This window comes from Convolutriloba macropyga, chromosome 14 (assembly GCF_964194025.1).
Source record: "Convolutriloba macropyga chromosome 14, txConMacr16.3, whole genome shotgun sequence".
Classification (NCBI taxonomy): Eukaryota; Metazoa; Xenacoelomorpha; order Acoela; family Convolutidae; genus Convolutriloba; species Convolutriloba macropyga.
The window spans coordinates 43,739,979-43,764,904 of NC_134481.1; the positions used below are offsets into that span (position 1 = coordinate 43,739,979).

The 24,926-nt window shown below is 34.3% G+C and overlaps 1 protein-coding gene across 1 annotated transcript in view; it reads left to right on the plus strand.

The window, feature by feature from the left end:
• Window positions 1-18,678, plus strand: part of LOC142353502 (uncharacterized) — a 30,741-nt gene extending 12,063 nt beyond the window's left edge. Inside the window, exons 3-5 of the mRNA XM_075405753.1 lie at window positions 1,570-1,866; window positions 16,021-16,335; window positions 17,455-18,678. Coding sequence (XP_075261868.1) covers window positions 1,570-1,866; window positions 16,021-16,335; window positions 17,455-18,600 — 1,758 coding nt within the window. The 3' untranslated portion in view covers window positions 18,601-18,678. The remainder of the gene's footprint in view (window positions 1-1,569; window positions 1,867-16,020; window positions 16,336-17,454) is intronic.
• The last annotated feature ends 6,248 nt before the right edge of the window (window positions 18,679-24,926 follow it).

Here is a 24,926-nt window from a genome sequence, read left to right on the forward strand (position 1 = left end):
GCGTATTGATGTTGACCTATTACTTTTTCGAGTTTTCAAAATAAACTTTCAGCTGAAACATGTGACAGAATTTTCTGGTCGGTATTCAGCAGGCTTGTTGGTCTTAATGTATCTTCTGTTTTTGGGTTTTGCTGTTTCAAAGAAGCTTCAAGATTGCGATTTTTTGGTTTTCTGGAAATTTTTGTTCATACAATGTTCATGAAAACAGCTTTAAGTATTTGAGCAGTTTCTCGCCTAAATCGTTTGAAAACTTAGGGGTGATACCATCTGATTCAGGCAAACTATCTGTATTTCGTTTGTATACAGCTTTTTTTCACTTGCGTTAATGTGATGTTTTGTGGTCATTTTGTTTTCTTTTTTCTGCAATTGATCGAGCAAGCTTCGATAAGCTGCTCTCTTATCTTTTTAAGCTTTGAGAAATGGTGTTTGAATTAATGTTTAAATAATCTCGTCTTGATTTACTGTCAAAATTTCACCGACTTTCAATGAAGTAATACTATATTGAAGTAATACTTCCAAGAAGTAATACTATATTAAAGTAATATTTTCAATGAAGTAATACTTGTGCTGTGTTTTTTTTTTATTTGAGCTTGTCTTGAGATCTCTGGCTTTTTCAAGTACATCAATTTTTATTTTGTTTCCAATTCTGTTGTTGTTTGCTGTTCTGGTGCTCATTAGTTTGAGATACTATTTCCTTACGTCGGTGTAAATTTGTTCGATCTGGGTTACTTTGCTAATTTCTCTCTGAGTTCCTTTTCTTCAATCGAGCTGTTCTTTTCTAAGCTTGAAAGTCTCGATTTGTTTGCAGCTAGTGCCTGCAATCATAGCGTATGTGACACACCAACTCTTCATTGTTCTTGTTTACCAAAAGAACAGTATCAAATTAATTTAGTTCTGCCCTAATATTATTTTTTTTCTACCAATACATTGTCAGTCTTTTTTCAAAAGCTTTGACTGCGTTATTTTTCGCTTTTGTTGCTTAGCTTCAAAAAGCACGGTATCTGAGAGGTTGTTTTTGTATTTTAAAATCATTATGATTGAGTTGGTTTGTAAAAAGGAAATATTCTAGGCGTAAAAAAAGATGTTCCCTTATCGTAATGTGTGAAAAATCTTTGACGTCTAATTCAGTTGCTATGCCAAAAAGGGTTGTAGCCTAGCGAATGGCTTCATTCTGTCGTCTTCACTTCTAAGAGTAGTTGAGGTGTTTCTTGAATCATGATGTATGCATTGGAGCTGCGTTCAAAACTATCAATTGCCCAGGTTCGGTTCTGGCGATGATTGAATTTAATTGCCTTAGTTTTCCTGTGTAATCGTTTGGATTTATATCTGCAAAAACAAATATTTTTTCTGGAAATGTTATTGCCGTATTATATGTTGGTTGAAATCGTGATTGTTTGTTGGATTTGTATTCCTTGCTCTAAATTGTAATTGAAACTCGCGCCATGAATTCACAAACACCAATAGTTTGAAAGTTCAAATCGATACGTCACTTCTGTGTACTCAGTTTCGCATTTAGCTCCCATTTAATTCACATACGTGGGTCTTAAGATCACATATTAGGGTGTTTAGTTCACGTGTGCGGGCGGCTCCGCTTGTGGCGAGTTGTTCGACTCCAGGTACCATGCAACTGTCCATTCGCGACACTGTAAACTGAACACAAACAGACAGATGTCCAAGTGTCCAGTTTGCCTTCAGAGCTACTCGAGTGAACTCAACCTCAAGTCTCACATGCGGCAAATACACAAGGCCATTTTCGCATCTAAATCCCCTCTTCATCTGCTGGCAAGGAAACTGGGGGCAAACAGGGAGGGTAAAATTGGAGAACCCAATGATGACGGCAAGACCTCGCAGAAGCCTAGTCTGTTGGTAAACACACCTTTTTATGTTCTGGAGTATTCTGGAATTCAAGCTGCTGGCTTATGAGGGCAACGAGCCATTTGGTTGCGTGATTTGATTTTGAATTGAGATTCGTGGACTTTGCTATCACTTGATTTGAGATCTTCAAAGCTTCTTGCGATGAAAAAAAAACATAGCATGACAAGACCTGAACTACCATCCAAAGAATTGGATGAAAAACTTGAGCAGCTGTACCTGATCAGTTGAACAACGCCAGCCAAAAAGAAGAACAATCTCAAAAGTTGAGAAACAAAAATGAGACAAAAACAATCATTGCTAAAATTCTTGAGGCTTTTACCCTGAAAAAAATTACCCTGGGTAAATTTGATCCAATTAAATATACCTACTAACCCAACCCCAAGCCTTGAAAGAGCTTTATTGGGCTATAAAAATAGCAAACAACGAGAAATATGAAAATTGGAAAAAGAAGTTTCTTAATTTCGCATTATTCAAAAGTTCGAAACCACTTGTTTTCTCATAAATCTGTCCAGTAACCTACCTGCAAAACCTAAAAAACTTTCATTGGACCGTAGCTATTGATAAACTTGAAAATGACTAAAATTACAGAAAATTTGAAAATTTTGGCAAATTTTAATCAAATTTTGCTTAAAATTTTTTGATATTAGCTTCTTCAGAACCATTTCATTGTCTCCAGAGGCTATCCATTAACATAAATTGAAGCCTTAAAAACTGCATTGGCTCATAAAAATCGATAAGCCAGGCATAAAGATATTAAAAATTCGTGATATTAGAACGTTGAATAGCATTCCATTGCCCATAGCATTTATGCAGTAACGTACTAGCAACGCCTACAGGAGGTTTCCTGGCCACTGAGACCGAAAAAAGTGAACAGAAGACAAATATTTTTAAAAAAATTGCAAATTTTATCAAAAAAATTCCTAAAGTTCTTGATTTTAAAATGTTGAAAAGAACTTCACTGCCTCTAAACATGACATGCCAAATTACCACTCTGCATAAACCTATTAAATGGCAAAAAAAACCCAAAAGTCAAAAACGGTCAAAAAACGCAAGGTCAATGAACTCAAAAAATGACAAAAAAATTTTGGAAAAAAGTAAAAAAAAAATTAAATTTTTTTTTAAGTTGCTAAAATTAGTGACATTAAAATGTAGAAGAGCGTTCCATTGCCATTAGAGACTATGCATCAACCTATTTTCAATCCGTTGAGGAGGTTTTATGGCACTTGGGGCTGGAAAAACTCAAAGTCTGAAGAAACTTCAAAAAATGCAAAAATTAGTATCATTTTTTGTGATTGTTTTCATTATCCAAACATATAACTCTTAAAATGGCCATAGGGAGTATTTTTTTGTAAAAGACCTTCATCAACTGTGACAAACGTTAATTCAAGACTAATCAAACAGAAAACTCGAAAAACGATTTTCAGAAAAATGTGAAAAATTGCACCATTTTGGCCTCAGAAACTCATAAAAATGATTATAACCTTGAATTAAGGTTTTCCCAGCAGCTGCATCACTCTAAGCACTTTAAGGACTGCTAACGCTAACTGTACGCCTCTAATGAAACTTAATGCTTTCTTGGTCTTACCTGTTTATCCCGTTTTGAAAAATCAGAGGCATTGAAAAATGTGTTAAAACATCATGAAAACAAAATGTGAAAACGAAATCGTGAAAACAAAATGTGTGTCAAAAAAGACAGAGCACCAATACAATCGAATTCTTGGATTACGGTTTTTTGAGTTTTTAGTATGCAAATGATCATTATTTCTGCGCTGAGAGAAAGAGGCGTGAAATTTTTTCTTTAGACGAGAACAGTCTTGAGCTTTTAAGCTAATATTTAAGCTTTTGATGACAGTTTCCTTGAGCTAATTTGGAGCTTTTTCATTGCTGTGTTTCTTTAAGTGCTTTTTAAAAAACTTTCAGTCTATTTTTTTGTTTTTTTTTCAATCAAATTGGGCCAGCTTTTACTTGGATGTTGTAACCAATCAATATAATTGTTGTTCAGTTGAATTAAGTTTGAAAATTGACAGAAATTGAAAATGTTTCAATATCTAGTTCCCGTTTTTGCTCGTTTTTTTCATCATTTTCACGTTTTTCAATCTGTTTTCTCTAGTTTTTTTTCTGGTTTCTTTCGCACTTTTTCCATGTTTTTCTTTTTAATTTTTTTTCTCCTTTTTTACGTGATTTTGTTCCTTTTATTTTCCTATGCCGTTCGCAATATTCATATACATCAGACAATCATACGTTTTGACAGCTGTTTTTATACGGGAAATAGTCGAATTCTTTTCTAATTTCCTTGTTTTTTGGACGACCAGTTGCTACTTTTACGCATTTACTGCTTCTTTGGATATTTTGAGTTGAATTTTGTCGTTGAGTTTTCAGTTTTTTCTACACCAATAATTCCTTTAATGTGTGAATTTGGACGTAATTCACTACCTGTTTTTCTGAATGTGGGTTGATAGTGCTATCAATAAAAACCACAATGTAATGAAAACTGTTTAAGGAACAAGAGCCAAAATAAAGGAATGCAAATTTATTTCGAAGTGCTTTTATTGTTTATTAGTTCAATTCAGCATAATCGTCTAATTTGATTTAAAAAAATAGTAAACGAGGGTACTTCTTTTATAAAAAACAAAAGCTGTCTTTTTATTTTTATTCAATTTCAATCGCGCAGATTAGGTCAGCCTGCGTCTATTTTCCAGATGCGGGTTTCTGGCTATGATTTTTTATGAATTGGTTTTCTGCTCTGGATGATCATTTATTTGATATTAGAGATGGTCATTTGATGCGTTTTTTTATTTTTTCTTCTTATAGCTGCGAAGCTGTTAGCTGAACGGAGCTATTTTGCCGTGCTCTTGGTTTTTTACAATTCAAAGACTTTGAATTGTATTGGGGCGCTGTCTTTTTTTAAGATCTTTTCACACATTTTCATAATTTTTAAAGTCAAATTGGAGTAGTCATTTTGTTCACGATGAAACAGGAAGTGGAGCGAAAACGCGAGTGGTTTTTCGGCGTGAAACTTTTTCGCTCTAATTTTAAAGTACAGTGAGAAAACGGTGTTTGAGCAAAAATTTGATTTCTTGCTAGTGGTTTTTTGTTCACATGTGGCAATTTCACTTTGATTTTTGCTGTCATTTCAATTTTTTCATCGGAGTTCTTTCTAAATGGTTTTCCCAATCCAGTCATGGGTAATTCTAGGCCTAGTTCTTTGTTAGAATCAATTTTACATTTCTTGCTAGTTGTTTTTTTGTTCTCGCTAGCGGCATTTTGACATAGATTTTCTGATTTTTTTTTGTTTTTTCGATCTGAATTTTGTAGAAATGGTTTACCCAATTCACTCATAGTCCGTTCTACGTCCAGTAACATACCTGCAGGACCTAAAAAAGTTCCATTGGACTATAAATATTGATAAACTTGAAAATGACTCAAATTACAGAAAGTTTGATAATGGCAAATTTTAATAAAATTTTGCTTAAAATCTTTTGATAATGTTTCTTGTGGACCTGTTCATTGTCTCCAGAGGCCATCCATTAACCCAAATTGAATAAAATAACTGCATTGGCTCATAAAAATCGATAAACCAGGCATAATGATATTAAAATTTCGTGATGTTAAAAAGTTGAATAGCATTCCATTGCCCATAGCATTTATGCAGTAATGTACTGGCAAAGCCTAGAGGACGTTTCCTGACCACTGAGACTAAAAGTGTACAGAAGACAAATTTTTTCAAAAAAATTGCAAATTTTATCAAAAAATTCCTAAATTTCGTGGTATTATAATGTTGAGAAGAACTTCACTGCCTCTAAGAATGACATGCCAAATTACCACTCTGCATAAACTTTTTATCAGACCCTAGAGGAGGTTTTCTGGCCCTTGGGGCTGGAAAAACTAAAAGGCTGAAAAAACTTCAAAAAATGCAATATTAGTATCATTTTTTGTGATTATGTTTGCCTTATCATAACATATAACTCTTAAAATGGCCATAGCAAGTAATTATATTTTGCAAAAGACCTTTATCAAGTGTGACAAACGTTAATTAAAGAATAATAAAAAAAACTCTAAAAACGTTTTTAAAAAAACGTAAAAAATTGCACCATTTTGTGCTCAGAAACTCATAAAAATGACTATAACCTTGAATTAAGGCTTTTCAGCAGCTGCATTACTCTAAGCACTTTAAGGACTGCTAAAGCTAACTTTACGCCTCTAATGAAACTTAATGCCTTCTTGGTCTTACCTGTTTATCCCGTTTTGAAAAATCAGAGGCTTTGAAAAATGTGTTAAAACATCCTGAAAACAAAATGTGAAAACGAAATCGTGAAAACAAAATGTGTGTCAAAAAAAAAGACAGAGCACCAATGCAATCGCATTCTTGGATTACGGTTTTTTGAGTTTTTTGTATGCAAATGATCATTATTTCTGCGCTGAGAGAAAGAGGCGTGACATTTTTCTGTTTAGACGAGAACAGTCTTGAGCTTTAAGCTTTTAAGCAAATATTTGAGCTTTTGATGACAGATTCTTTGTGTTAATTTGGAGCTTTATCATTGCTGCGTGCCTTTGAGTGCTTTTTTAAAAAAAAGTTACGCCCATTTTATTGGTTTTTTTCAATCAAATTGGGCCAGCTTTGTGACAAAGCTGTAACCAAATGTAACCAATCAATATAATTGTTGTTCAGTAGAGTTAAGTTTGAAAATTGACAGAAACTCAAAACATTTCAATATCTAGTTACTCTTCCTTTTAATCTTTTTTCTCCTTTTTGACGTGATTTTGTTCCGTTTATTTTCCTCTGCCGTTCGGAATATTCATAAATCAGACAATCATACGTTTCGACAGCTGTAAAAAATCGGGTAAAAAGTCGAATTCTTTTTTTAATTTCCATGTGTTTTGGACGGCCAGTTGCTACTTTAATGGATTTGCTGTTTCTTTGGATATTTTGAGCTCAATTTTCTGTCGTTGAGTTTTCAGTTTTTTCTACACAAATAATTCCTTTAATGTGTGAATTTTGACGTAATTCACTACCTGTTTTTTCTGAATGTGGGTTGATAGTGCTATCAATAAAAACCACAATGTAATGAAGACTGTCTGAAGAACAAGAGCCAAATCAAAGGAATGCAAATTTATTTCGAAGTGCTTTTATTGTTTATTTGTTCAATTCAGCATAATCGTCTAATTTGATAAAAACTAGTAAATGAGGGTACATCTTTTTTAAAAAACAAAAGCTGTCTTTTTATTGTAATTCAATTTCAATAACGATTTAGGTTAGGTCAGCCTGCGTCTATTTTCCAGATGCGGGTTTCTGGCTATGATTTTTTATGAATTGGTTTTCTGCTCTGGATCATCATTTATTTGATGTTAGAGATGGACTTTTGATGCGTTTTTAATTTTTTCTTGTTATAGCTGCGAAGTTGTTAGCTGTGCGAAGCTTTATTGCGGTGCTCTTGGTTTCCTACAATTCAAAGAATTTGAATTGTATTGGGGCGCTGTATTTTTTTAAGATCTGTTCACACATTTTCATGATTTTTGAATTCAAATTGGAGTAGTGATTTTGGTGAAACAGAAAGTGGAGCGAAAAAGCGACTGGTTTTGCGGCGTGAAATTTTTTTGCTCTATTTTTGAAGTAGAGTGAGAAAACGGAGTTCGAACAAAAATTTGATTTCTCGCTAGCGGTTTTTTGTTCACATGCGGCTTTCAATTATTTGGATGTTTTCAATTATCAGGATGTTTTCAATTATTTGGATCGGATTATTTTCTAAATGGTTTTCCCAATCCATTCATAGTTAATTCTAGGCCTAGTTTTTTGTTAGAATCAAATTTACGTTTCTTGCTAGTGGTTTTTTGTTCTCGCTAGCGGCATTTTGACATCGTTTTTTTTGTCTGTTTTTGTTTAGAAATGGTTTTCCCATGTCACTCGTAGTCCGATCTAGGTCTATGTTTTTGTTTAGTCAATGAAAATTCGCGGAATTGTACTTCACGACTTGTCATGCTATGTTTTTTTGTTTCGTCGTCTGACGCTCTTTTTCGTTTTGCTTTTGTTCACACACCGAAGCTGAAAAAGTAAATTTTTCTGAATGACTTCTTCCTCTCACTAATGGCATTTGCGCGCGTGACGTCATTTGTCATTTGCTCTCTAGCAAAGGTTTTAAGACCATTTGCGTGATTAGATTTTGATCATTCGTGACTTAAACTCACTCAATAAAATGACCTTTGCACTTTAAAACTCAAGTTTAATTTGAATTAGTTTAAGGTTAAGGGAACTTATATGTGCAGTTGTGGTCCCTAATAAAAGGTTTATGTGGAATGAATGTTAACAAGCTTTGTTAGTTTATGGCTGAATGTTTTTTTACTTACCTTTTGAGCGGAGCCAATAGCTTTTCCAACTTATATCTATGTCTGTTTCTGTTTATATTATATGGGACGCAAGTCTATTTCGCAGCTATTCCGGTAATCTGACACCTATTTTCTCAAATTAACTGATTTTTTCTGGATTATGCAACGTTTCTTTGTGCCAGTTTATCCAATTATTTTTTAATCTTTTCTGAGAGCCCAATTAATGTCGTAATCTTTGTCTCTGATACTTGTTTTTGACAATTGTTTCAACTGCTTGATGATCAATTATGTAAATGGAAATCAGAGGCAACATTGTTGTTTCTATCTGTGTTGCACTCATTTGGCAAATGTTTGGTTCATATTTCAAATTACTTTTTTCCTGCTGTAAAGATAACCTGTAGCTGCTATTCTTTGCCATGTCTACTGTTATCTCTCAAGGTTTGTGCGAAAAGAAAGCCCCCCCCCCCCCTGCGAATAGATGTGGAGCGGTCTAATGAATTGGTATACAACTTTGTTTAATTATTTTGATTTTGGAGTGTACAAAGTGATTTTGTACAGAGTGATTTTGGTGCTGAACAAAAGTGAAGAGCGGAGCGAAAAGAGAGTGGTTTTTGTTCATACCGCTGTTTTTGAGAGAGCGAGAAATTGATGTGTGAAAAAATTTTCTCTAAGCGAGCGAAATTTTTTGTTCAAGTGCGGCATTTTAAAGCAGTTTTTTTCATTTTTTTGGTTAAGAGGTTTGGTTATGATTTTGTTTTAATTTTAGGCTGGTTTCAGTAGTGGTTTGAAGGTTTCTGGAAATTCATATGAGTTTTATGATAATTCGGAGGTTTTTAATGTATTTTGCTGATTTTCGGGCTAATTTTTGCGTTCTTTTTGACGATTATTTTGTTTTACTGGCTCAAATGGGTATTGAAGAAACCCCATCTACTTGAGAAAATTTCTGATAACAATTGGTTGCAGTTTTGTGGCTAAGAATCATTTTTTTGTTGAGAAATATGACAAAAAAAATGGCGAAAATTGGAACTATTTTTCTTAATTTTTTGCAGTTTTTAGTTTTTTTCCTGTTTTTAGCTAAGTTTCATTGCCTTTTATGACTTGCCTATTGTTTTGCAAGCATCTGGATACCTCATTGGCTGAAGGGAATTTTTCTTTGGATTTATATGTTTTTTGAAATATTAAAAAAAATTAGTAATTTTTTCCAGTTTTTCAGTAAAAGTTGTTCTTAAGAGCTTTTTTTCATAATTTAGCCTAAAGTATTTTTTTTCAAAATTCATAAAGTGGTTTTTAAGTACTAGTTGTTTTGATGAATTATTTTGGCAGAGATCGTTTTTTCGGGATCTCAATTTATAACAAAATTTGATCAGATTTTTTATCATATTTTAACAGATTTGATTTTATTGTTTTTTCTTTTTTGTTTCATGACTTTGTTTCAAGATAATCATAAATTTTTGAAGGCACGTTTTGTTTGATGAGTAGATGGATGGCGTTTAAATGGATTTTCACTTCGAGGTGTTTCCGGAATTCTTCCGGCTGTGTTTTTTTTAAGATCTGTTCACACATTTTCATGATTTTTGAAGTCAAATTGGAGTAGTGATTTTGGTCACGCCGAAACAGGAAGTGGAGCGAAAGCGAGTGGTTTTGCGGCGTGAAATTTTTTTGCTCTAATTTTAAAGTAGAGTGAGAAACGGTGTTTGAACAAAAATTGGGTTTCTCGCTAGTGGCTTTTTGTCCACATGCGGCAGTTTCACTTTAATTCTTTTGTTTTTTCGTTTTTTTGGATCGGATTTTTTTTCGAAATGTTCCAAATCCATTCAAAAATTATTCTATGCCTAGTTCTTTGTTTGAACCAAATTTCTTTTCTCGCTAGTGGCTTTTTTTGTTCACATGCGGCATTTTGACATTAATTTTCAGTTTTTTTAAATTTTTTTATCTGATTTTTTTTAGAAATGGTTTTCCCAATTCAGTGCTAGTCCGTTCTAGGTCTAGTTTATTGTTTAATTGATGAAAATTCTTTGAATTGTACGTCAGGACTTGTCCTGCTGTGTTTTTTCAATTCGCTTCACCTTTTGATCACGTTTTTCGTTTTACATAAAAACAATTTTCACGCTTGACTTCTGACTTACCTCACTCACTGTTTCAGCTATATGGGTTTTAAATTTATTCACGCAATGTAGTGAATACGTTCAAAGTCAAAAGAGTAAAATCAAAAGAAATGGGATAAACCTATAAAACGCTGTCATTAAATCATAATGCGTTAGGTTATCAAAGTTCATCAAAGCGATTGCTAGCTGACATTAGTATTACGCTTAATGCCTTTTAGTTTAGAAGCTGAATAAAGTATAGTTTATGATTATAACTGAAACTGCAATCCAAATTAGAACCTTTTTTGACACTGAAAAAAACAGAAAATTTTTCGGTCAATTTCTATCTCCTTTGTTCTTTTTCTGTTTCAAATCCGACGTGCATCAAGCGCGTCAACGGTGGCTATTTTCCTGCAATTTGCCGGCTATTTTTAATAGCCCCGAAGCGATAGCGGCTATTTTTGAGGGCATCGTGGTTTTTTTTACAATTCAAAGAGTTTGAATTGTATTGGGGCGCTGTCTTTTCTGTTCATACAATTTAATGATTTTAAAGTCAAAGTGGAGTAGTGATTTTGGTCACGCCTAAACAGGTAGTGAAGCGAAAAAGCGAATAGTTTTGAGGTTAGGAATTTTTTCCCTCTAATTTTAAAGTAGAGTGAGAAAACGGTGTTTGAACAAAAATTCGCTTTCTCTCTAGTAGATTTTTGTTCAGATATCTCAATTTCACTTTGATTTTTACTGCTTTTTCAATTTTTTGGATCAATTTTTTTTCTAAATGGTTTTCTTAATCCATTCATAGTTCATTCTAGGCCTAGTTTTTTGTTTCAACCAAATTTCATTTTCTCGCTAATGGTTTTTTTGTTCACATGCGGCATTTTGACATTGATTTTCTGTTTTTTTTTAAAATGTTTTTGATCTGATTTTTTTGGGAATGGTTTTTTTAATTCATTCATTGTCCGTTCTAGTTCTAGTTTTTGTTTTGTCAATGAAAATACTTTTAATTGTACGTCAGGACTTGTCCTGCTATGTTTTTTCAATTCGTCTCCATCGATGATTCATTTTTTTTATGATTATTTACTAGTTAAAGATCCATTGTGTGAATCCAAGCAGTGCCAAACATATATGCTCTAGTTCTTGAGTATTAGAGTCTTGATTTTTTGTTTCAAATTTTAGTTTTGAAAAAGCTCTATTTGGGTTTTTCCTTATAAAGCGTATGTGTCTCATAAAAATGACAGTCTGAATCAAACCCCAATAGTCTATTAGAGGACTGGTGGTCAATCTGTCTATCTTATTTCATTAGTTGTTTTAATTCCATGGAAGGCCACAAGCGCCTAGCGCGGCTGCTTTCCGGCAATCTGTTTGCTGTGTTCTTATGTTTTAAAGCTTCGATTGTGAAGGAGTTGAAGGTGTTTCATGTTATCTTGTCAGATGTAAATTACTTAAGAATTCCAGTTAACATCAATTTTGAGTACAGACAATAATATAGGCACCATGTGCCAACCAGGGACCAGCAACGGACATTTTCTCTTATCGACTGGCCAATCTCAATTAATCGTAGCCTTATGGTAAAAAAATGTTTCTTTAACTACAGAACAAAAAAACGTTCTTTAGATTTTTAACACTGTTGATAGTTATGGCGAAAAACGTCAAAGCTTCGTTAAGTTAGGCAAATTAAGTTGTTGAAGGGAGTTAGTTAGTTATTTAGTTGAGAGTTCAGAGTTCAAATACTGATAACGAGAGAAAAGTGAGTTTTCGGCTTTGTTTTTGAAGTGTCGAAAAAAGAATGGTAGAACAAATATTTTTGACAATCGAAAACCGTAATTCAATTTTGTTCAATATCTAGCAATTTTATCCATTTTTGGAGTTTAATATTAATGGCTTATGATATGATTTTTTTCAAAAAGGCGCTTTTTATGAGGAATTTTTGGTGATTTACATTTATTTTTCCCTAGATAATTTTTGGACCATTGGCAACATTAATTTTTGGACTCTTTTTTGTTTCAAATTTTAGTTTTGAAAAAGCTCTATTTGGGTTTTTTTCCTTATAGAGCGTGTGTCTCATAAAATGACAGTCCGAATCAAACCCCAAAAGTCTATTAGAGGACTGGTGGTCAGTCTGTCTATCTTATTTGATTAGTTGTTTTAATTCATGGAAGGCCACAAGCGCCTAGCGCGGCTGCTTTCCGGCAATCTGTTTGCTGTGTTCTTATGTTTTAAAGCTTCGATTGTGAAGGAGTTGAGGGTGTTTCATGTTATCTTGTCAGATGTAAATTACTTAAGAATTCCAGTTAACATCAATTTTGAGTACAGACAATAATATAGGCACAATGTGCCAACCAGGGACCAGCAACGGACATTTTCTCTTATCGGCTGGCCAATCTCAATTAATCGTAGCCTTATGGTAAAAAAATGTTTCTTTAACTACAGAACAAAAAAACGTTCTTTAGATTTTTAACACTGTTGATAGTTATGGCGAAAAACGTCAAAGCTTCGTTAAGTTAGGCAAATTAAGTTGTTGAAGGGAGTTAGTTAGTTAGTTATTTAGTTGAGAGTTCAGAGTTCAAATACTGATAACGAGAGAAAAGTGAGTTTTCGGCTTTGTTTTTGAAGTGTCGAAAAAAGAATGGTAGAACAAATATTTTTGACAATCGAAAACCGTAATTCAATTTTGTTCAATATCTAGCAATTTTTTCCATTTTTGGAGTTTAATATTAATGGCTTATGATATGATTTTTTTCAAAAAGGCGCTTTTTATGAGGAATTTTTGGTGATTTACATTTATTTTTCCCTAGATAATTTTTGGACCATTGGCAACATTAATTTTTGGACTCTTTTTTGTTTCAAATTTTAGTTTTGAAAAAGCTCTATTTGGGTTTTTTCCTTATAGAGCGTATGTGTCTCATAAAAATGACAATCCGAATCAAACCCCAAAAGTCTATTAGAGGACTGGTGGTCAGTCTGTCTATCTTATTTCATTAGTTGTTTTAATTCCATGGAAGGCCACAAGCGCCTAGCGCGGCTGCTTTCCGGCAATCTGTTTGCTGTGTTCTTATGTTTTAAAGCTTCGATTGTGAAGGAGTTGAAGGTGTTTCATGTTATCTTGTCAGATGTAAATTACTTAAGAATTCCAGTTAACATCAATTTTGAGTACAGACAATAATATAGGCACAATGTGCCAACCAGGGACCAGCAACGGACATTTTCTCTTATCGGCTGGCCAATCTCAATTAATCGTAGCCTTATGGTAAAAAAAATGTTTCTTTAACTACAGAACAAAAAAACGTTCTTTAGATTTTTAACACTGTTGATAGTTATGGCGAAAAACGTCAAAGCTTCGTTAAGTTAGGCAAATTAAGTTGTTGAAGGGAGTTAGTTAGTTAGTTATTTAGTTGAGAGTTCAGAGTTCAAATACTGATAACGAGAGAAAAGTGAGTTTTCGGCTTTGTTTTTGAAGTGTCGAAAAAAGAATGGTAGAACAAATATTTTTGACAATCGAAAACCGTAATTCAATTTTGTTCAATATCTAGCAATTTTTTCCATTTTTGGAGTTTAATATTAATGGCTTATGATATGATTTTTTTCAAAAAGGCGCTTTTTATGAGGAATTTTTGGTGATTTACATTTATTTTTCCCTAGATAATTTTTGGACCATTGGCAACATTAATTTTTGGACTCTTTTTTGTTTCAAATTTTAGTTTTGAAAAAGCTCTATTTGGGTTTTTTTCCTTATAGAGCGTATGTGTCTCATAAAAATGACAATCCGAATCAAACCCCAAAAGTCTATTAGAGGACTGGTGGTCAGTCTGTCTATCTTATTTCATTAGTTGTTTTAATTCCATGGAAGGCCACAAGCGACTAGCGCGGCTGCTTTCCGGCAATCTGTTTGCTGTGTTCTTGTGTTTTAAAGCTTCGATTGTGAAGGAGTTGAAGGTGTTTCATGTTATCTTGTCAGATGTAAATTACTTAAGAATTCCAGTTAACATCAATTTTGAGTACAGACAATAATATAGGCACAATGTGCCAACCAGGGACCAGCAACGGACATTTTCTCTTATCGGCTGGCCAATCTCAATTAATCGTAGCCTTATGGTAAAAAAATGTTTCTTTAACTACAGAACAAAAAAAACGTTCTTTAGATTTTTAACACTTTTGATAGTTATGGCGAAAAACGTCAAAGCTTCGTTAAGTTAGGCAAATTAAGTTGTTGAAGGGAGTTAGTTAGTTAGTTATTTAGTTGAGAGTTCAGAGTTCAAATACTGATAACGAGAGAAAGGTGAGTTTTCGGCTTTGTTTTTGAAGTGTCGAAAAAAGAATGGTAGAACAAATATTTTTGACAATCGAAAACTGTAATTCAATTTTGTTCAATATCTAGCAATTTTTTTTCCATTTTTGGAGTATAATATTAATGGCTTACGATATGATTTTTTTCAAAAGGCGCTATTTATGAGGAATTTTTGGTGATTTACTTTTATTTTTCCCTAGATAATTTTTGGACCATTGGCAACATTAATTTTTGGACTCTTTTTTGTTTCAAATTTTAGTTTTGAAAAAGCTCTATTTGGGTTTTTTCCTTATAGAGCGTATGTGTCTCATAAAAATGACAATCCGAATCAAACCCCAAAAGTCTATTAGAGGACTGGTGGTCAGTCTGTCTATCTTATTTCATTAGTTGTTTTAATTCCATGGAAGGCCACAAGCGCCTAGCGCGGCTGCTTTCCGGCAATCTGTTTGCTGTGTTCTTATGTTTTAAAGCTTCGATTGTGAAGGAGTTGAAGGTGTTTCATGTTATCTTGTCAGATGTAAATTACTTAAGAATTCCAGTTAACATCAATTTTGAGTACAGACAATAATATAGGCACAATGTGCCAACCAGGGACCAGCAACGGACATTTTCTCTTATCGGCTGGCCAATCTCAATTAATCGTAGCCTTATGGTAAAAAATGTTTCTTTAACTACAGAACAAAAAAAAACGTTCTTTAGATTTTTAACACTTTTGATAGTTATGGCGAAAAACGTCAAAGCTTCGTTAAGTTAGGCAAATTAAGTTGTTGAAGGGAGTTAGTTAGTTAGTTATTTAGTTGAGAGTTCAGAGTTCAAATACTGATAACGAGAGAAAGGTGAGTTTTCGGCTTTGTTTTTGAAGTGTCGAAAAAAGAATGGTAGAACAAATATTTTTGACAATCGAAAACCGTAATTCAATTTTGTTCAATATCTAGCAATTTTTTTTCCATTTTTGGAGTATAATATTCATGGCTTACGATATGATTTTTTTCAAAAGGCGCTATTTATGAGGAATTTTTGGTGATTTACTTTTATTTTTCCCTAGATAATTTTTGGACCATTGGCAACATTAATTTTTGGACTCTTAGCGACATTAATTTTTGGACCATTAGCAATTGTACTTTTTGGACCGTTGGCAACACTAATTTGTGAATCATTGGCAACCACGCTCGGCGTTAAATCACACTGTGTTGTGATTTGATGTTGCCATTCTAGTTTTATCTGCAATGGTGAATTAACCGTTATTGTCTCTGAAATGTAACTATTTAAGCCAAGTCCGAGAAAATTTCAAATTGATTCCTTTTGTGACGCCGTTTTTTTTCTGAACAAGTAAATTACTTTTATAACCAGCTGGTTAAAGATTACATGTGGAAAATAATAGTTATATTCTAATTTTTTTGTACAATATTTCAAAATTAAAATCAGTATTTCAATCAAGTTTTGCGATAAAAATTTCAGCAGAGGAAGCGGCCTGCCTACCAGATTATCACAGACGAGGAAACCCTGAACGAGATGTTCCCAGACACCCCTGTGAGGGAAGAGGCAATCACTACCAACGACTCCACTCTCAAATCCAAACAATCGAGCCAGAAAAGTGCTCTGACCAAATTGCAGTGCTTCAAGTGCAAGAGGAACTTTAAGACTGTGATAAATCTGGACAAGCACAAGAACTTCTGTCAAGGAGTGGGGTCTAATTTGTGGGAGTGTGATATTTGTGGGGAAAGTTTTGGGACTGGAAAAGAGAGGAAAGCGCATATTGCTTTACAGCATCAGGTACAAGTGATCGTTAATTGTTTCCAACGTTGTATGTATCGCTTGCCGTTGTCACAGCGAATTGCCACCTGTAATGATATCGGAATTTGGTTATCTAAATAGCTTCCCTTTATCTAATCGGCTTAATCCCGATCCCGCTCGGATTTTCCTTACATAATACATACGAGTAACCCTCCCATTTCAAAATTGTGACGTGTCTCAGAACTATTGGCAGCAATGCGTGTTGTTTTTACGTCTGATTGAGCCCAGAACCCTTAAGATGTCATTAACAATGTGGCGTGATAGCCGAGACATAAGGCGTGGGTGACAAAAAATGCCAATAATTGATGGTTCAATCCCCTTCCTCTGTGAAGAAGTCTAAGTTAGGGTGACATCTCACCTAGCCATATAGGAAGGTTGATTACGTGAAATTTTTAAATTCTAAAAAGTGGCCAAAGTCACTAAAAATTAGTTATCTTGATCGTGAAAAGTTTGAAGTTAGGGTGAGATCTCACCTAGCCATATAGGAAGGTTGATTACGTGAAATTTTTAAATTCTAAAAAGGGGCCAAAGTCACTAAAAATTAGTTATCTTGATCGTGAAACGTTTGAATTCAGCTGTGATTAAGATTCTGCTAATGCAATGCAGATTGAAACGCCTAGTGCTGTTATGCTGCGATTGCCATGAATCAGAAACAATAATATTACTATATATTTGATTGCAATGTTTTCGACTGGCAAAGTTCAACTCTCATGTTAAACTCTTGAAGTTCAGAAAAAAAAATGTGAGAAGTGTGGCTCGAAATTGAACTCGGAAATAAATTAGTAGGAAATAGGCACCGTTTTTGTTCAGTTTTAGTTTTTACACTAAGTCAGAGCCCCAATGAGAGGTACTGACTTCAAGTGCAAAAAATAAAAGTGAACAAAACAGTGCCAAAATTCTGGCCAAATTATTTCCGAGTTCAAATCCAGCCAGCCAAAATTGTTTTGAAAAGATAAGTCCCCAGATGTGGCAAGTTGCCAATGGGGTTTTAAATAGCTTTCATTGGTTGTCTTTTTGCTTTGTTTTATATTGTTTTCAGCTTGAGTGGTGTTTATACTGAATCTACCCAATTTAAAAAACAGCTTTTTTCAATTGCAGGAATCAAATATGGAGGAAACGCCGACGGAATCCAGTGGAAATCTGGAGAATAATCTGGCCGACCAGTCACAACAGATCGATCCTCTAGACGCATACACAGACGGAAGTTTCGGAATATTCAAATGCGAGGACTGCGGGACAGTCGTCAAGTCAATTGGTGCTATTAAGCGACATTACAAAGCTAATCACAACAAGAACCTAGAAGTCGAAGAACTGCTGGAACTGCAAATTGACGATACAAGGAACCAAGTTGAAGATGAAGGTTCTAAGACTGTCAGTGACGTCAGCGATGGCCGAAGTAGAAACCACGGTGAAATTTACTGCCCGATCTGTGGCAAAATATACGTGGCCCGTGGTAACTATGGAATTTTGAGAACCCATATTGAAAAATTCCACAAAGGTGAAATTTCAGAAGATGCCTTGGATAAGTTTCTGGGCATTAAAAGGCGCAAAATTAGGGCATTATACCAAGAAAAGTGTATTTTGTGCACTAAAAAATTCAGAACGAAAGTGGCTCTTTTGAATCATTATCATCATGTTCACCGAATTCATTCCACATCTTTGCATCAAACTGGAAAAGTCTTAGAAGAAATTGAAAGCTTGCATGACAAAGTATCTTCTAATAAACCTCAAAAATCTACGCCCAATTTAAATGGAGACCAAGACACTTTGCAAGATCAGTTCGGATCCTCTGAAGAAAACAGAAACAGCTCTAGCAATGATAAAGGTCAACTTAAAAATCTCGAACCAGTTGTACTAGATAATAATTTCGTCGAAGATGAAATTGAAATCTCGACATCTGTTGAGTCTCCGAAAGGATTTCTCAACAACAGTAACGTTGAAAGGTTCCTGCAAGGCAATTTGACCTCAAATCGGGTGCCAACCCGAAACGTGAACGAGGCATTAGTTTCCAGAAGTGTTCCTGGGTTCACTACCGCAGCTGTTACTGACGTCAATGCTCCTAATTATTCCATAAATGGACTTGATGATCTTTTAACCTTTGACGGTGTTGCAGCTTCAGAGACTCCTAGGAGTTCAGGTCACTCAGTGTGTAAAATTTGTTTTGAATCTTTTACTCAGTGGCCTTTTTTGCAGACCCATTATGCACGTGTTCATAAACTGAATGTACTAAATCACGTCAGCTGATTTATAGAGTAATAATAATTTCATGAGTAATTATTTAAGTTTAAATTGTTGATTTGATAATTGATTTTTTGTTGCTGATTTTTTTTTTCTGGAAAACCTCAGCTGGCTGTTATGGAGCAGAAGTCTACCTTTCTCTTTACCAACTATAGAAAGCTATTGTTTGTTTGAACAATATAAAACTCGAACGAACTTGAAGTAATTAAAAGAGGTGATAGCGATAGAAGTGTGCAGCGATCGAAAATGCGAGGAAAAAGCATTGTATTCAAATATACATTAACCAGCATTAATAGTTTTTTTTTGAGATTTTGTATTGAAGCTTGTTATCCTCTATAAAAGCATGGAATAATGTCCATTTGCTGTGCCCTTGTATTTGGATCATTTATTCCCAATTTAGCACCCGCAACAACGTTGAAATAATTTGCCACTATTGTTAATTGCTCTCAAACAGTTTGTCGCAGTAATATTAGTCCTGTGGTTTTTATGCGATTTTTCATCTGACCCATTTGACTTTTGTTCTCAAAAACGGGATAAACAGGTAGCGCTCAGAGGACATTGAGTGGCCGAGCAGCTCTCTTAGAGCCTCATTGGTCTCCAGGTATGCGATTCACCGAAACTATCGAGGAGACAATTTCAAGGTGTGAAGGGCGGTTCTCAGTTTTAAAGTTCGACCCGCCTCTGCCCCCCCCCACCCTCAGTCAACCCCAGACCATCCTTCCAACCTCCTCCAAGCCGGCAATTTGAACCCCCTAACTCCTTTTCCACCTCATTGCATCCTAGCTCTGCACGTTCGACGCGCCCTCGCACACCGCCGCCACCCCGTTTCATTCCGCCCCTAACCCTTCATGCTTGGCCCTCGCTCCAAGCCCTCTATCTATCAAGCTCCCTCCCTAATGCGTCCGTTTTCCACACCTTCCCTCTCTCTCAGGCTTAAACTAGGCTCTCGGGGCTCCAGCTAATTATCGTCGAAGCCAGCCCCTCGCAAGTTGTTTGAGATCGAATTGCGCGAGATTTTTTAATGAAACTTTTGAAAATTAGAATGAGTTGCAGCGAATACGCAGGAAATGTTTTTTATGCTCATGGTGATTGACGGAGCGATTGGGGTTTTTCGCTGCAGCAATTTTTTGTCCATACAAGCCTTTAGGAATTTAAATGACTTTCCTACATTTTGTTAAACGAGTGCCTTTGTTCTGTGTTGTTTACCTTACGAAATTTTGTAATTTGCGTTATTTCATTTGTTTAATAGCCGCACAGCGATAGCTAGGGCTATTATTGGCCTTCTCTTGGTTTTTTACAATTCAAAGAATTTGAATTGTATTGGTGCGCTGTCTTTACGACTCGAACAGGAGTATTGAGATTCTACAGGTTTTTTTAGCAGAAAGCAAGTTTGTTCGTGACTTGAATTTTGACTTCTTTCTATCCGAGCTTTTACCTCTGCTTTTGATTGTTGACTTCTGTTTTCCAACATTGGACTTTAACAATAGCTTAGTTTGTACTAAATAGCAATTGGTAACAGTCTGTAATTCAAGGTGAAGAGGTCAATTTGAGAAAACTTGATCCCCCGCTTATAAACTACCCCCCCCCGCGTACCTAACCCCCCACGTATCTAACCCCCCCCCCCCAACGTACCTACCCCCCCCCCCCCCCCCCCCCCACGTACCTACCCCCCTAATTTAAGGTTAAAGGGTCATTTTTAGGAGTTTTTGGGCTCAAAATGCTGCAATTTTTCATGTTTTTTGTATTTTTTTCTTAGGTGAAGCTTTTAAAAGTTGATGAAGGCCTTTTGCGACACAAAATTGCTTCTTATGACCATTTTATGACCTATATGTTTTGGTACTACAAACATAAACACGCAAAATGATAATAATTTTTGCTATATTTTTTTTTAGGTTTTTTGACAATTTTTGTCATTTTTTGAGTTTTTTTTAGCCCTAGGTGTCAAGAAAACTCCTCTGGAGTTTGATAAAGGGTTTGATGATAGATTAGTGCATAGTTTCTAGTGGTAATGGAATGGTTTTCAACTTTTTGCCATCATGATTTTTAGCATTTTTTGACAAAACTTGCCTTTTTTTCATATTTTTTTGACATTTTTTGTCAATAATCAAGTTGTTTGAGTCCCGGGGGCCAGAAAACCTCATCAGAGATTGGATAATAAGTTACTGAAAAATTTTGAGTTGCCATGGAATAGGTTTCAACTTTTGAATATCACAAATTTTTTGCAATTTTTTTGACAGAATTCGCATTATTTTCAGGTTTTTGAAAGTTTTCGTCGTTTTTTCAGTTTTTCCAGCTTTAGAGGCCAGGCAACCTTTTTGAGGTTTGCAAATAGGGCACTGCATAGTTTTTAGTAATAATGGAATGGTTTTTAACATTTTAATGTCTCGAATTTTAGCATTTTTTTGATAAAATCTGCAATTTTTTTAAGGCTTCCTAAAGTTTTTTTGAGTTTTTGATATTCTTCCATTCTCAAGTGGGAGAAAACAAATTCCACGTTCTTATGAAAAGTTACTGCATTGTTTTTAGTTTCAATGGATTTGTTTTCAACAATTTAACTTTTCGACTTTCAGAAGTTTTTTGATTAAATTTGCAATTTTTTTCACCTTTTTTCAAAATATTTGTATTTTATTTATTTTTTTCTGTCCTCAGTAGCCAGGTAACTTCATCCAGGGTTTGATATTAAGTTATTAGTTTCTAGGGGGCAATTGAATGGCGTTCGACATTTTAATAGAACGAATTTTATTTTTTGAAGTTTGAAATTTTTTCTAAAAATTTTTGCCTATCGATCCATGAGCCAATGAGTGTTTGTAAAGCTTGGAATTGGGTTACTGGATAGCCTCTATAGACACAGAAAATATTCTGAAGATATTTAAATCACAATTTTTAGTTTTTATTTTTCGCCATTGATTTTTTTTTCTAAATTTTTCGTTCGTTTTCGAGTTAATCGATCTTTAAGGACCAATGAATTTTTTTCAGGTCTTGCAGATATAGTACTGGACCGATTTCAGAAACAAAAATTGGTTTTGAACATATTTTTGAATTAGTTTTTAAAGGGAAAAATATTGCCTTAGGTTTAAAAGCTTCAAGAGTTTTAGCAATGAGTATATTTTTGTTTAGTTTTGATTCTTTTAATTTCTCAATTTTTGGAGATGACTTTGTTTGTGTTCTGGCAGGCATTGTTCAATTGATCTGGTTGTCAGAGGTAGAGTACGTCTGAACTTTTCATTTAATTCTTTGAATTGTATTTCGGGACTTGTCCTGCTATGTTCTATCGTCGTCATGATTTTTGTTCGTCGTCATGATTTTTGTTACGATCATATGACGTCACAGCCACTTTTTGTTCATTCGTTCATGCAATTTGAACTGAATTGCATGTGTGACGTCATTTTTCCTTCTTAGTGGAGCGAGTTTTTTGTTCATGCGCGTGATTAAATTTTGGTCACACTTGATTTACCTCACTCTCAAAAATGAGTTCCTCACTTTGAAATTGACTTTTATTTATTTTAATTCAAAGAGATAAGGTCAAATGGGTGTGTGTCACTCTAAATGAAGGTTATTTGAGATCAGCTAATACAGGCAGCAATAACTTATACAGATTTTTAATCAAAATATAGCAGATCAGCCTTCAATGAAAAGACGAATTTTTTTGGTCTGTCTTTTTTACAGTTTTTTTAGACTTCCCATCTACGAATCTATTGCGGCTATTTTCTGGCAATCTGCCAGCTATGTTTTTAATTGAGTTAGTAGTAATTTAAGGGCTGCTTTCTATTTTTTGTTGCCCTTGTATTAATAATTTTGTGTCATGCTGAATTCATTTGAGTGAAAATTAGTTGCTGAAGATTATTGGCCCAAATTAATTGGTGGTTTGATAGCTTTCTGTCCTAATTGGCTTCAAGTAAACTTAAATTTGCAAGCCGCTTTTCTGATTGAGATTGGTCATCACAATCGTTATTGATAATTCAATTATAAGTTTCGTATTAACACTTTCAAGTTTTAAACGTTTGCAGCATTTAAAAATCTTTTGAACTAATCGTTTTAAAGAGGTTATATTGCGATAACAGAAGTTGCATCATTTATCGATGAAACGAATTGTTTTTTCTGGAGGAATCTTCCGCCCTTAACTGGAGAAATCTCATTAGGTTGCTGAATCTAGTGGCGCATATTATTCAGTCCGAAGAAGATCGAAACAGAAAAATGGTGGAAATGAATTGTTTGGTATAAAATTCTGTTAAGACCTGTTTAATACTTGCATCTTAAAAAATGACTGCTTTTCGATAGATTTGTTTCCAGGTTGTCTTTCATGTGAGCTGATATTTTTTCTTTGTGTCATGATTAAAGTTATATTTTTATGTCAACGTCTAGAGTCAAAATTTCGGAATGGTTAGAAATTGTTGGATCTACTGTTTCGCCCCCCCCAGCTTGGTGGGCATAAATCTTTTATGACCCCCAGGCGCACGTGCCATTTTCTTACATAGTAATTTGCTATATAACAACAAATAAATTGTAACTAGGGGTCATAAAAAACACTGTGGGGCCGAAACAGAATAGATCCAAATTGTTTTATAGCGATAGCAGAGTGGGCCAATTATTGTTGGCCTTCTCTTAGTTTTTTTCGTCGTCGACTCTTTTGCTACAACATGTGAAGCCATGTTTACTTCAATTCAACTTTTCGTTCTCATGCATGCAATTTATTTTAATTTGCGTGCGTGACCTCATTTTTCTCAATTATGGGAGCGAATTTTTGGATCTTTCGCGGGAATAATTTTTCGGTCATTTGTGACTAACCTGACTCTCAAAATGAATTTTCAATGGCTTTTAATTTTGCTTTTACTTATTGTAGTGGGATTATTTGAAGCTAAATAAGTTCCGTTTTCCAATATAAGAATATTTGAGGGCAGCTTTGCATTATAAAGGTCCAAATTAATCAAACATTTCAAATAATTGCCCTTGGTGTGCAAAAATGGAAAAATAGAAACTTTGAAAACGCTGAGACGTTCTTAGTTAGTCGGTATGTTATATGTTTTCGTAGTAAGCCTTACTTTGTTTGGGTTGTATGCAGCACATTTAACGCAAATTGCTCAAAATGAAATCAGCCTTTGCTTTTCTTCGTTTCTATGGCTAATAAGATCGTTGTACCGAGAAATCTCCGTTGTCTTTGCATTTTGTTTCCTAGTTTTTCTTTTTAATTGCTCTTGAACGAAGTTCATAGCAATTATTGTAAACGTATGTGTCTTTCTTTATGCAAATTTTTCGCTTGACAGTTTTGCGCTTTTCTTTTAGAACATTCTTTGATTTCTCAGGTGACTTTTTCACGCTATTGTTCATCATTTTTGAGTGATCTCTAGTGCTCCGAAGTTGCTAATATAAAATCGGTTGCAGCATGGCAAAATCGGTTGCAGCATGGCAAAAATTTTTTCACTTTTTTCAAAATATTTGTATTTTTTTATTTATTTTTTTCTTGCCTCAGTAGCCAGGTAACTTCATCCAGGGTGTGATATTAAGTTATTAGATAGTTTCTAGGGGGCAATTGAATGGCGTTCGAGATTTTAATAGAACGAATTTTATTTTTTGAAGTTTGAAATTTTTTCTAAAATTTATTGCCTATCGATCTATGAGCCAATGAGTGTTTGTAAAGCTTTGAAATGGGTTACTGGATAGCCTCTATAGACACAGAAAATATTCTGAAGATATTTATATCACAAATTTTAGCAAATTTTTTAAATTTTTTGCCATTGTTTTTTCTTCTAAATTTTTCGTTCATTTTCGAGTTAATCGATCTTTAAGGACCAATGAATTTTTTTCAGGTCTTGCAGATATAGTACTGGACCGATTTCAGAAACAAAAATTGGTTTGAACATATTTTTGAATTAGTTTTTTAAAGGGAAAAATATTGCCTTAGGTTTAAACGCTTGAAGAGTTTTAGCAATGAGTATATTTTTGTTTAGTTTTTATTCTTTTAATTTCTCAATTTTTGGAGATGACTTTGTTGTGTTCTGGCTGGCATTTTTCAATTGATCTGGTGATCAGGTAGAGTACGTCTGAACTTTTCTTTTAATTCTGAGTTGTATTTCAGGAGTTTTCCTGCTATGTTCTTTTATTTCGTCGTCATGATTTTTGTTACGACCATATGACGTCACAGCCACTTTTTGTTCATTCGTTCATGCAATTTCAACTGAATTGCATGTGTGACGTCATTTTTAGCATGCTTTTAGCATTGATTTTCTTCGTTTCTATGGCTAATAAGGTCGTTGTACCGAGAAATCTCCGTTTTCTTTGCATTTTGTTTCCTAGTTTTTCTTTTTAATTGCTCTTGAACGAAGTTCATAGCAATT